The 14,678-nt window shown below is 41.5% G+C and overlaps 1 protein-coding gene across 2 annotated transcripts in view; it reads left to right on the top strand.

Moving 5' to 3' along the window:
• The window catches only part of LOC134670532 (uncharacterized), a 53,603-nt gene that overhangs the window by 36,452 nt on the left and 2,473 nt on the right, over positions 1-14,678 (top strand). For both annotated transcript variants that reach the window (XM_063528340.1, XM_063528341.1), the window contains exons 2-3: positions 8,207-8,252; positions 9,080-9,443. In XM_063528340.1, the coding sequence (XP_063384410.1) occupies positions 8,211-8,252; positions 9,080-9,443 (406 nt within the window). In that variant the 5' untranslated portion in view covers positions 8,207-8,210. The remainder of the gene's footprint in view (positions 1-8,206; positions 8,253-9,079; positions 9,444-14,678) is intronic.

A 14,678-nucleotide genomic window follows, 5' to 3' on the forward strand; every position in this document is an offset into this window, starting at 1 on the left:
GAACTAAAAAAATATTTATTTATTTAATTCAGTGTTTTTCAAACTGTGGGTCGCGTCGCGTCGCGTTCAGGTCACGAAGCCTCTGCCAGCTTTAAAACAATACACAAGCCAAACATTTAGTTCGTACTAAGGGGTTCGCGTCATGAAAAAGTTTGAAAAACACTGATTTAGTTGTATGGCGATAAAGTCAAATAGGTTTAATAAAAAACAATATGTTCGAAATGTTACATCCAAGTTTGCAACCATTGCGCAGTATAGGCCTGAAATCTCGAGAAATTTCAACGCAACATGGGTAACGTTATTTATTAAATTTACCCAAGATGTTTTTCGTGCTTAATCTCAGTGTATAAAATATTACATTAAATTCACCGGAAACAAGATGGCCGCCGTAATCTTCCGGATATCTCATCTAGCTAAAAGCTTCCGGTGTCAGAGTCACCCAGCCTAGATGCAGCCTACATAACAGGTGTAGAGTCCTTCAGTGATGGAACATCACTGATTGACAGCTGTCACTTTGACAGCCAGAGATAGATTGCATCAGAAAATGGAAACAGCGTTAAAGATCTAGTTAAATCTGATTATATGTGAAAGTTGATAAATAAAGACAACTGTGGTTTTAAATATCAAGCGTTTTTAATTGGGAATCCGTACAACGATTTTGGCGACGAGAATGTTACGGTGTGTCGGTGATTAAAGCGGATGCAAAATACATAATCTATCATCGCACGCACTTTCAAGGCACGCGGTTAATAATGTTTCAAGATTATGCAGCAGGGTCATCGGGGCCAAAATTTGACCCGTATGAAGAGGCTAGTACACTGCCGGAAAGATGGCGATTATGGAAAAGAAATTTCCAATACTATATAGAAAGCCAGGTCGGGTTGAACGATAAACAAAAGGTAGCAAGATTACTACACCAAGCAGGGACAGAGGTCCAAGAAATATACGAAAACATAAAAGACGAACAGGTCGACGGCACTACAGACTACGAAAAATGTATAAAAAGACTAAACTCGTATTTTGAACCAGACGTAAATATTAATTACGAACGACAGAAGTTTCGTAATATTAAAAAGGAAGAAGAAGAAACGATTTAGCAATTTATAGTGAAGTTAAGAAAACAAGCTATATTTTGCGACTTTCAGGAAAAAGAAGATGCTATAAAAGATCAAGTTATTGAGAAAAGTACTGACATAACCCTAAAACTCAAGTTTTTAAAAAAAGGAAAGGACCTGACACTTAATAAAATCATGGAAATATCTAGACTCTATGAGATGGAAAAGGTGGTTAGCAACCAAAATATAAAGAAAGAAGAAAAGGACAAAGAACAAGATAGTGTTAATCGGATCAGCAATGTGGAATGTTATCGGTGTGGACGGAGAGGACATTTTGCTAAAAGTGCAGAGTGCAATGCAGCAAATGAGATATGTAACAAATGTGGGTTAAAAGGTCATTTTGCTAAGTGCTGCAAAACAAAAATAAAGAAAGACATAAAGAAAAAGAAGAAGATGGTTAAATATGTAATTGAATCCTGTTCAGAGGATTCGGACAGTTCAGATGATGAAGGTGACAATAAAAGTGTGTCAAAAAGTGTAAATTCAGTGTTTGCAGTGATAAATTCTAAGGACAATAAGTTCGAGATCATAGTAGGTGATCATGTAAGTTCGCCTTTTATTATAGATTCTGGTGCACCAATAAATATTATAGACAAACACATGTTCAAAAAGTTTTTGAGATCAGGGTTGGATTGCGAACTCTTTGATAAAGCAAATGAAATATACTACGCCTATGGAGGCCAAGAGATCCAAAGGTCAGGATTTTTTAAAACCGTATTGTACTCTCCTGACAGTAAAATTAAAGTAGATGCAGAGATTCTTGTTTTTAATGGATGTGGGCCATCTCTGTTAAGTAGGAAAACTTCAATACAGCTGGGGTTGCTGAGAGTGGGCCCGGAGGTCAACTATGTTAATAATATTCTAAATGGCAATGATGTTTTGAGGCAATATCCTAACATTTTCAACGGAATAGGGAAGCTTAAAGACTTCAAATTGTCAATACCTATTGATCGTAATGTAAAGTTGGTAGCTCAAAATATTAGAAGACAACCTTTCCATAATAGGGAAATTGAGAAAGACCTGATTAGAGAGTTAGTAGACAATGACATTATAGAGGCAGTAACTGGACCTACTCCCTGTGTCTCTCCTTCGCACATGGTAAGAAAAAAAGAAGAAGGTCAGTATAGACTGGTTATTGACATGAGAAAAGCGAACGAAGCGGTATTGAGGGAGCGTGTTCCTTTACCGACATTTGAGGAACTATTGGCGGATCTTAATGGATGTAAATTCTTTTCTACACTGGACCTCAAGGCAGGGTACCACCAACTGGAGCTTGAGGAGGAATCAAAAAAGATAACGGTGTTCAGCTGCAGCCTTGGTCTGTTTAGATACAAGCGTCTGTTTTTTGGAATTAGATGTGCATCCGAAATGTTTCAAAGAGTAATTGCACATCTCTTACAGGATATAGAGGGTGTTGCCAATAGCCAAGACGATATTCGTGTAGGTGGGCGAACAAGAGAAGAACATGATGCCCGACTCCACCAAGTGCTTAGACGACTTAGCGATAGTGGTTTAACTCTGAATGAAAAGAAATGCTCATTTGGTGTCACTGAAATTAACTTCTTAGGACATCACATTTCTGCTGAAGGAATAAGACCGACTGAGACAAATCAACAAGTTGTACAGGATTTCAGAGAACCGCAAAATAAAGCAGAAGTAAGGAGCTTTTTGGGCCTTGTTAACTTCTCTGCTAGATTTATTCCCAACTTTAGCACAATTACTGGACCATTACGAGAACTTACCAAAAAGGACTCTGACTTTACTTGGAACAAAGAACATGAAAATGCTTTTGCAAAACTGAAAACACTTATATCATCGGCTCCTGCACTGGGCTTTTATGATAAAGATGCTGAAACAATTTTAGTGACTGATGCTAGTCCCATAGGCATAGCTGCAGTACTAATTCAAAATCAGAGAATAAAAAGTGAGAAACAGCCAATTATAATAAAATATATAAGCAAGGCTCTGTCTCCAACTGAACAAAGATATTCACAAACTGAGAAAGAAGCCCTCGCCATCGTATGGGCTTGTGAAACCTTATACATGTATCTGATAGGTAAAGACTTCAAAATTATACCAGATCATAAGCCGTTGGAGATAATTTACTCTATAAATTCAAAGCCAAGTGCCCGTATACAGCGTTGGGTGTTAAGACTCCAACCGTTTACATTCAAAGTCATATATAAGCCTGGGAAGAGCAATATTGCAGATGCACCTTCAAGGCTGATTAACACCAGCAGCAAATCTCCAGCGCCAAGTACAGAAGATGAAGAAGATAGACTGGTACTGGCATTAGCTGAAACTTCCATAAAAGCTGTTACTATAGAAAAAGTAAGAGAAGCCACTCTACAAGATGAAGAGTTGATGCAGCTAAAGGATGCCATAGAAAGAGATATTTGGACCAAAGAACTGAGAGCATACGAACTAATAAAGGCAGAGCTATGTACAATGGATGACGTTATTCTCAGAGGTACTAGACTAGTCATACCCAAACAATTGGTACCACCAATACTGGAAATAGGGCATGAAGGACATCTTGCTACTAATTCTATGAAAGCTAAACTACGGTGCAAGGTATGATGGAAAGGCATGGATGGCGATATAGAATACTGGTGTGACACATGTGAAGGTTGCCGCTTGGTAGGACGAGGAGCTCCACCAGAACCTATAATGCCCACAGAATTACCTACTAAAGTGTGGCAACTAGTTGGAATTGACTATCTTGGGCCACTGCCCTCGGGGCATTACCTTCTATGCATTGTGGATTACTACAGTAGATACTTGGAAGTGGAAATATTAAACCAACAAACAGCTGAAGTAACAATACAGACTTTAGAAAAAATTATATATCGGGAAGGAATAATGGATGAAATAGTCTGTGATAATGGTCCTGCTTTCATAGACCAAAGGTTCAAGGAATTCCTTGACATCAATGGAATTCGGCTAAGGCATACTACCCCGTTGTGGCCCCAAGCCAATGGAGAAATTGAAAGACAGAATAAAAATATCTTGAGAAGACTGCGAATTGCACAGGGATTAAAACAAAACTGGAAAAGAGAGCTGCTCATTTATCTCTCTGCTTACCGGTCAACTCCACACAGCACCACCGGACTTCCTCCTGGAAATGTTTTTCGGGGAAGGAGCATAAGAACTAAATTACCGGAAATAGTACAAAATAATTGCCTTGGAGATGAAGCAATGCGTGACATGGACAGATTAAAAAAAGACAAATTCAAGCAACATGCTGACAAAAGAAGACATGTAAAAGAGTCTGAAATTCACCCTGGAGATAAAGTCTTGGTCAAACAAAGAAAGGAGAACAAATTAAGTACTACATTTTCTCCAAGTGAACACACAGTTATATGGAAAAGTGGAAATTCGGTAGCAGCTCAATCACCAGAAGGAAAAATAGTCAGAAGGAACTCTTCACAATTTAAACCTATAAAGGATAGAGACCTTAGCAGATTTGGCATAGACAAAACATTATCAGAATCTACAGAAAGAAAAATAGATAAGAAGAAAGAGGATCTGGACATGACGGACACTATACCAGATAAGAAAAATAAAAGCTTACCAGACATGACAAATGACACAGACATTGTTACTGACTCTAATACTAGTACTGTACCGAAGCGACAGAGACAGGCACCTGTTAAATATCGAGACTTTGTCCTTAGTCTCATCTTAGAATGTATGAACAAATAAAGTGTACAATCTATAACCACCCGTAGGACGTGCTGATAAACTCAGCATGTGTTGAGATGTAATACCTCAATGATGCCAAGGGTAATTAAACTGTATTTTAATTTCTTTCAATTTGTGTTATAATGTCTTTCATATATATGATAGAACATACTTGTTTGTTTAGTAATATGTTCCAATTCTTTTGGTTATTATGTTGTAACCGCATCTAAATTTATACTATGTGTGTATCTCTTAAATGTGTTATTACTTCTTTTAGAATTCTTTTGTTTTATTAAGAAAGAAAGAGATTGTAGAGTCCTTCAGTGATGGAACATCACTGATTGACAGCTGTCACTTTGACAGCCAGAGATAGATTGCATCAGAAAATGGAAACAGCGTTAAAGATCTAGTTAAATCTGATTATATGTGAAAGTTGATAAATAAAGACAACTGTGGTTTTAAATATCAAGCGTTTTTAATTGGGAATCCGTACAACAGGCACCTTAAGTGACCTTCGATAGATCTTATATCTTCGCAGTAAGGTCTATTATCAATTAAAACGAACGACAGCGCGAAACCACCTTTTCATATAAACGTAGTCCCCATATTTATTTCTTGAAATTAGTAAAATATTAACACTATTAAAAATATTTTGTCACAATTTGTTGTAAGTATACATCGATCAGAGCAGAGCTATGCCATAGGCCTTCGTATTTTATTCGAATTTTTCATTATAATATACGTAATTTGTTTTTCGCTTCTAACTCTTCTAATAAGTACCTACATAATATACAAATCAGAAAAAGTCAAACGAATGGGCATAGCTGTAGTGGATACTTATACAACTTGTGTCAAAATATTTTCATTCGTGTTAATATATAGCTATTTAATATTTTACTAATTTTAAAAGTAGGTATGGTAAAATGATTTCGCCCTGCGCTTTCCATAATGTAATATCTCCAGAGAGGAAAAAGGGGACTTCACTTGTGTAGAAGTGCGAAGGCTAGAAATAAGATCAAGTCAGATATTTTTTGCTGCCTTCGTTGTGTAACATATTACTGTGACTGTAGGTACAGTTCCGTAGAGACAGCAGTCGCCGTGGCCGAATCGGCCTTGGAGTTAATAAATTAAGGTATGTAAGCAAAAATTCGCAGGAAGATCAAGACGTGCATATATTGACCAGGCCAAAGAGAAAATTAATGTAGTGACGTATCAGGAGCTCAAAACAGTGGCAGAGAAAAGAACGGAATGGCGATTACTCCACCGACAAGAGGCTCTTAAGAACAATGATGATGATGATGAAGCAAAAATTACTTCAAATGCAAGAGAGGCGAATCACGTGTTGCATTTTGTATTTTTGTACCTACTTAAAAGCTCATATTCTCGTTGAAACGCCCGATTCGAACTTTAGGATATGTCAATTAATAGATCTACAAACGATATTGATTAGATCGTCGCTACAGCGTCAAATTTGTCGATACAGCGTCAAATTTGTCGATACAGCGTCAAATTTGTCGTTTCTTCAAACAATAACGTCACTTTTGAGACTGACACATCTAATTCATATAGTTTCTAGATCTAGGTATTCATTGATGTACCTTATAGTTCGAATCGGGCAGTGAAACTTTAACTCCTCCCAACGCAAACCAACCAACACGAGTTCTTTATTCTTTAAATAAATACAAGTCTAAGTTTACAGCTCTAGATATGCCAAAACACTTACCCCCTTATTCATAAACGTTTACTAAAGTTGACAAGCCGATAATAATCGTTTGTCCCTTTCCATCATACCAATACGACGGATATATTGTTTTATACTCTTAATACATAGTCATAACTATCTCTAGGATCTTTATTTAACTTACATATGTAGAGATTAAAAAAAGGCCTGAAACTATACTAATCTACATAGGTACTCGTAGAGTTAAAAACCGGGCAAGTGCGAGTCGGACTCGCGCACGAAGGGTTCCGTACCATAATGCAAAAAAACAAACACAAAAAAAAGGAAAAAAAAAACGGTCACCCATCCAAGTACTGACCACTCCCGACGTTGCTTAACTTTGGTCAAAAATCACGTTTGTTGTATGGGAGCCCCATTTAAATCTTTATTTTATTCTGTTTTTAGTATTTGTTGTTATAGCGGCAACAGAAATACACCATCTCTGAAAATTTTAACTATCACGGTTCGTGGGATACAGCCTGGTGACAGACGGACGGACGGACGGACGGACGGACAGCGAAGTCTTAGTAATAGGGTCCCGTTTTACCCTTTGGGTACGGAACCCTAAAAAAAAACTACTTTGTAAATCCTGATACTATACGTTGCGTTGCGTTGCGTCAAAGCAGTCATAATCATAACCAACTTACAATGCATGTTTAGTCCTTTTACAATTTATGTTATGAAATTGAAATCCGCAATTAAACTAGGTAATATTATTATATTATTATTTGCTAATGTATTGCAACATGCTATATGATTTATCTGGAACCAGTATACCTAAGCGGTATTCAGAGATTAACCCTCTTCCAGGCTGACAGTTCAAAAATGACAGTCGAATGTCAGTCTTACTGATTGGAAATAGAACACATGTTTGATGTGCCGTAAGTGGGAAATATATATCCCTTAGCCTGGTAAAGGGTTAACGGTCGTTCAATTTTCGATGTTTTTTTATGATATGAAGGCAAATGAGTAGATGAATCGCCTGATGATAGGATAGGGATCGCAAAGAGGATAGGGATAGCATAGGGGTCGCAAGTACATTTCCGGCCTTTAAGATAAATAGTTACGTTAATTTTCTTGAAGGTCGGTCCGACAATAACGCGGGCGATAATTTCATTCCAGAGTTTAATTGAATGTTCGCGATAGGCCCTCTGATTTCATGGCAAACCGATTTTTCACGCTCATTGACCATACCTAGGTACTCAATTAGGTATCGCATTTGAGGCATTAACCGCTCAGTTCTCGAGTTGCTAACTTGTAACGCGCAAAAACGAAAAAGTCGACTTTTTATTAAATCAAAGTATTGTATTAGCGACTCTCTGCTTATCTTTCAAAGTAACTACATATACTGTGCTCTAACTATTGACTATGACTACTACTTGACCGGATCTGTTCACAGTGTTATTAATTAGAATGGCTTTCCAAAGAACATCCTAACCAGTTAACTATTTCTATTTATTCGAAATCAGTCGGATCATGCTTTTCAAATAACAATTATTACAAAAAAAACTTGGTCGTGAACGTACTAATGAATTGTGTTTCATTGTACACACGGTTAAATCACACTTTAATTTTTATACATAATGATTTAATAGAATTTATGTTTTAATTCGTCACGGCGCTGGCTCGCCTTTTAAAATTAAGTATGCTTATCGTTCATTCAGTCTGAAATGTAAGATATTATCGGAACCATGGCTGTCTATCGCTGCTTTTGCAGCATGGTTGCTCTAATGGTAAGTTTTTTTAAGATTATGCAACTCACATATAGTATGGAGTTGGCAATATCGACTTATGATTTAATTTCTACGACTCTAAATAGCATTAAATAAAATCACTTCAGTAAGCGCCACTTAAAGGGGGAGGCCTATGTTCAGCAGTGGACGTCTTATGGCTGAGATGATGATGATGATGATGATGAAGCGCCACTTGCACCATCCCACTAACCCGGGGTAAACCGGTTAAACTCAGTGTCAAATTGTGCTAGTAACCATGGTAACTCCAGGTTTAACCGGTTAACCCCGAGTTAGTGGGATGGTGCAAGTATTTAATTATGCTTTTTTATATCCTACCATACGGTTTGGTAACGAATATATTATTTTAATTGTTACTATGGACTCAATTCTAAAATATTTAAGTAAGAAGTAATAAAAAAACTAGTTAAATAAAATAATAAGTAAATTACAGATCCTTATGACAGACGGTACACCGCTTACGTAACGTGTGCGTAACAAGGCTCAAAACATTTTAGCGCCCACGCACGTGCCCGTCTACACATCCGCAACCGATGTGCTCCAAACACACATTTTAGCACTGACTTTATTTTGTGACTTTTTTTACAAAAATAGACGCCAATGACTGGTACTTTTCGGAGCTAATTAGCACCACTTGCACTACCCCACTAACTCGGGGCTAAACGGTTAAACCGTTAACCCAGTGTCAAATTTTACTGGTCACCATGGTAACTCCAGGTTTAATTGGTTAACCCCAGGTTAGAGGAATGGTGCAAGTGGGCCTTAGTGTGTAGTTTACCCTTACATATGTTTAAATACATTATTTTCAGATGATTACCGGTTCGAACGCCGATCATGACGATCACGATAGAACCATTTTCGACGAGGATAATAACGATTACGATGACATCCTTGACGCCGTTCATAAAGGCAAATATTACAGAAACAATGATGATAATTACAATGACGACTATGGCATTTTCAGAGCCAGAGATGACGATGATGATGGCCTGATCAAATTATACGTAGGCCGAGACGTGTATTATATGCCTGAAAGCGCCCTTTTCATCGACAATTTAGATTCAGATGACAAAAATGGCATCACTAATAGCGATGTTGGCGTTTACAATATGTATCGTAGTCGAGGTCGTGGTCGGAAACCTAGAAAAAAAGAATTAAGAAAAATTGATAAAGGTAAAAACATTTCGGTCTTCAAAACTGTATTTGAAAAAAAATATCATACATACGAATATCATATATATTATGTATTAACCAATTGCTAGTAATCGGTAACATTTTAATTTCATGGCTGCGTTGATTTGTTACCAAGGCTCGGAACCGGTTTTTTCATTATACTAAAAATACCGGACATACCGGTATTATTACTACCTTCTCCGTTCTTTGTTTTATTATTCCATTTTTAACGGAACAATCTAACAATACGAAATTGTTACCTAAATACATGATTCAGCGCTTCGTACAAAGCATAAAATAATAAAAAATATTGGTTAATTTCGGTGCTTTGAAAATACCGGTTCCGAGCCTTGGTTGTTACTAATGGTAACAGGAATACCTAATGGCATAATAATAGAATAATTGGATACAAATACTGTAGGTTGTCAGAAAGGTTCCGTTTGTAATAGGATGGAATACCTGACTTTCAGTATTACCGGACATTGCTAAAAATACGTATTTTTCGGCGTACAAGGTAGTATAATAAAAAGTTGTTATTTACTTGAAATTGTCAAGCACCCATATTTGGCACAACACACCGGCATTTCGAACGCTCGATCATCGTGTTGTTAACCGAACTGAAATTCTGTCAGTGTGCTGCGAGTGAAGTACCTACCTATAATCATATTTGGGGCGGGGTCAAGCGCGTTTGTTACAGTGGAACCTGGATAACTCGAACCCCAATTGAGTCGCTTAACTTTATAGCGGGATATGATAGGTATAGACGCTATTTAATTATCGGGTCTAAGCAGAAGGTTGCAGGCGTCTGAAGAAAACACGTAGATAGAAGAAATTAACAAAGATATAATGCAGAAAGAACCAGGACGATACAGAAGATAGGAAATGAGAAATTGAAGCGATACAGTTTTACAAATAAGATCGCGTATCGATAGCGCGCGGCGGAATTGATGTGGAGTGGTACGTGTGTGCGCAATCGCGGCCTGGCTAGCTCTGCCGGGCGACCGCTGTGACCGCTGTCCGCTGCTCCGCGCCCCGCGCCCGCGCTCGCCCTGCCCGGCTCGACTGGTTTGCTTGAGGTTGGTGCGCACTGCATGTAGCGGTGCGCGTACGCTGCTTACGAATTAATATGCGCCCATACTACTCCCCCGCCGAGACCGTTGCTACGGTCGAAAGTGGTAATAGTCCGGGAAGGTGACTCGACGCCCACTACGTGTTGTCCTTGGCTGGCCTGGTGGTGGTGTTTGCGCTGGCGCCGCGCATGGTCGCGCTGGTGACGCGCGTGGTCGCGCTGGCAGCGCGCATGGTTGCGCTGGCGGCGCGCATGGTTGCGCCAAGGGTAAAGGCGCCTCCTCATTGACGGAGAAGGCCGGCTTGAGCCGGTCGATGGACACGGTGACGACCTTGCCGTTGACCTCGATGTCAAAGGTCTTATCGGCCCGGCTGATAACCTTGTGTGGCCCGGTGTAGGGTGGCTCAAGAGACCTGAGAGCCTGCCCTTTTCGCAGGAACACATGGGATGCGGTGCTGAGTTTCCTGGGAACAAAGAAAGTTTTGGTAATGTGCCACTTTGGTGGACTTGGTGATACCTTGGCCATGTGCGACCGTAATCTTTGTGCAAAGTCCATTACATCAGCAGGTGTTGCTGAGTCATCTTTGGGACTTAGGAACTGGCCCGGCAAGCGAAGTGACTCGCCGTATACTAGCTCAGCTGATGTAGCCTGTATGTCCTCTTTCCATGCTGTGCGTATGCCAAGTAGTACTATCGGTAGGGTCTCTGACCAACTGCTGTTGTCGTGGCACATGATAGCTGCCTTTAGCTGTCTATGCAGCCTCTCTATCATACCATTCGCTGCTGGATGATAAGCCGTGGTCTGGTGGTGCTTAGTGCCCATGATGTTTGCGATAGCCTTGAACAGACGGGATTCAAATTGCTTTCCGCGATCTGTCGTTATGTGCTCTGGACATCCAAACCTAGCGATCCAGCCGGATACAAAAGCCATAGCACAGGCTTCAGCAGTGATGTCTGCTAATGGGTATGCCTCAGGCCAACGAGTGAATCTATCGATTGCTGTGAGACAATACCTGTATCCGTGTGAGTGAGGTAATGGGCCAATGAGATCTATGTGCACGTGTTGGAACCTCGACGACGGTGTGGAGATTGACGACAGTGGAGCTGATGTGTGGCGTGTGACCTTGCTGCTCTGACACTGGTTACACTCCTTAGCCCATCGGCGGCAGTCTTTGCGTATGCCCGGCCAGACGAAACGTTGAGTAACTAACCTGACCGTTGCTGATGCACCAGGGTGGCTGAGGCTATGCAGTGCTGTGAAAACCTGACGTCGAAACTTGGCAGTTACGTACGGTCGTTGGATATCAGTTGACACATCACAATAGAGCTGCTGATTACTACCTGGGATTCTGACCTTTACGACTTTCAAGTTAGTACCATTCTGTAGTAGTGTCAGTAGCTCGTTGTCACCTTCTTGGTCCTGCGCGAGTGCTGTAAAGTCCACAGGAGACACTATCTCTTCGATGCGTGACATGGTGTCAGCCACGACATTCTCCTGTCCTGGAACATATATGATGTCTGTTGTGAATTGCGCAATAAAATCGAGGTATCTGTACTGGCGCGGTGAGCATTTATCTCGAGGTGTGCTGAAGGCATGTGTCAAGGGCTTGTGGTCAGTGTGTACCGTAAAGTGTCTTGCTTCAACCATGTAGCGGAAGTATTTAATTGCTTCGTAAACCGCTAACAATTCTCGATCGTAGGGACTGTATTTTGTTTGTGCGGGGTTCAGCTTACGAGAGAAAAAGGCTAACGGTTCCCAAGATTCTCTTTTACGTTGTTGGAGCACGCCACCGATGCCAGTGTCAGAAGCATCTGTGTAAATTGACAGTTCGGCATCCATGTCAGGGTGAGCGAGCAAGGTGGCTTGTGAGAGACTCGACTTACATTCCTCGAAGTCTTCAAGTTGTTCTGCTGAGAGAGTGATTGGCTGATTTGCTCGCATCTTAGGTCCAGAGAGTAGGGCGTTGAGTGAAGCTTGGATCCGAGCGGCACCTGGCAAGAAACGCCGATAAAAATTGGTCATACCTAAGAAGCGACGCAGTTCTTTCACTGTCTTAGGTACTGGAAATTCCTTTATGGCTTGCACCTTCTCTGGTATGGGTTGTATTCCGGCAGAAGAGACCTTGTAGCCCAGGAATGTGACCTCTTCTTGCCCAAAAAGACACTTGGCTGGGTTTATGAGTACACCATACTCGCTGAGGCGCTTGAATACCGTTTCCAGGTGTTCCAGGTGCTCGTCCTCGGTCCGCGAAAATATGAGTATGTCATCTACGTAGCCAAAACAGAAATCTAAGCCCTTGAGTACCTCATCTATGAACCTCTGGAAAGTCTGGCCAGCGTTGCGGAGTCCGAAGGTCATATAGGGGAACTCGAAGAGACCGAAGGGTGTCGTGATGGCCGATTTGGGAATGTCATCTTCGAAAATAGGTATCTGATTGTAGGCCTTAATTAAGTCGATCTTTGAATATACCTGAGTACCTGCTAGCTGGTAGGAGAAATCCTGAATGTGTCGCAGTGGGTAACAGTCGGGAATCGTCCTTGCATTCAGCGCTCTGTAGTCGCCGCATGGCCTCCATCCAGTGTCTTTCTTTGGGGCCAGGTGAAGAGCAGAAGACCATGGGCTCTCTGACCTACGAGCTGTACCGCACTGGAGCATTGCCTCGAACTCCTTTTTAGCTATCTGCAGGCGATCAGGAGCTAGACGTCGAGGCCGGCAGGTTACAGGTGGTCCAGGTGTAGTCCTTATGTGATGAACCGTTGTATGCTTAGGCTTTACTGGTTTACCTGCAGGTCTTGTGATGTCAGGGTACACCTTCAGGACATCGTGGTACTTCGTATCGCCTGACATGACCTTGACGGATGATATGGACATGGTTGAGTTGTTATGTGGCACCTGGATGGATAGAGTGGTCAGTAAATCAATGAGACGATGATTTCGACAGTCTACCAGAAGACTGTAGAAGCTCAGGAAGTCCACGCCTACTATGGGTTTCGTGACGTCAGCTATGACGAAATTCCAGGAGTACGCGCGACGAAGTCCTAAGTTCAGTTCCAGGTGAATAGTTCCATATGTAAATATTGGCGAGCCGTTAGCTGCACACAATACGTACTCAGTCCTTTTCCGGCGCTCTCTGATGGCTGACCTTGGGTATACGCACAGGTCTGATCCCGTATCTATCAGAAACTGCACCTTGGTATGTTGGTCGGTGACGAAGAGACGGCCAGGGGATCGAGGACAGTCGTTTGCCGCCACTAGCGACTGCCGTTGGAGTTTCCCTTGCTGTAAGAACAAGGGTCTTCGCATTTCTTCGCGTTGTTTCCGAAACAGTTATGGTACCAACAATGGTCAGGATTCTGCTTGCCTGAGCGAGATCGAGAGCGAGAACGGTTGCGATACCTCCAGTTCTGGGTGCTGCGAGAACGGCTGCGGCGGCCGGAGTGCCTTTCTGCCATCAGTGTTGCTACCTGCTGGGTCAGTGCTGCTACTTGCCTTTCTAGTTCACTGCTACCTTGCGTCATGGTTGTGTGTGACGTCGTCCGGCTGCTGGTAGCCGCGACGTGCGGTGCCGGTACTGCTGGAACGACGACCTCGTGCACCCTGTCTGCTATCGTTGCTAGCACGTCCAACGGAATATCCTCCTGACAAGCAAGTACAGTTTGAATATTAGTAGGTAGTCTGCTTACCCACATTGTGCGCACAAAATCGTTAGGATCGCTTGTGGTTCCTGCTAGCGATTGCATATGACGCAATAATTGCGAGGGTTTCCTATCGCCAAGCTCTTCATGCATCAATAATTGCTTAAGCCTCTGGTCACGTGACTGTGACAAGCGATTAATAAGCGTAGTTTTAAGCTTTTCGTATTTATTGGTAGCTGGCGGTGACACAATAATATCCTTCACTTCGGATGCTATATTGTAATCCAAGCGTGAAACTACATGATGGAATTTGGTAGCATCGGCAGTAATACTAGCATTATAGAACTGACCTTCAATTTGAGCAAACCATAAAGCAGCATCTTCCGGCCAAAATGGGGGTATCTTCGCACCGAGTCGGAACACCGATTTCGCCTCGTCATCCGTTGCGGGAACGGCGGGTGCGGCGGGCGTTGGGTGGGCCCGCGACTCGTTCTCCGACATTCTTCAGCGCACTTCCTACGCGCGGGTCA

Source organism: Cydia fagiglandana, chromosome 14 (genome assembly GCF_963556715.1).
Source record: "Cydia fagiglandana chromosome 14, ilCydFagi1.1, whole genome shotgun sequence".
In the NCBI taxonomy this organism is placed as follows: Eukaryota; Metazoa; Arthropoda; class Insecta; order Lepidoptera; family Tortricidae; genus Cydia; species Cydia fagiglandana.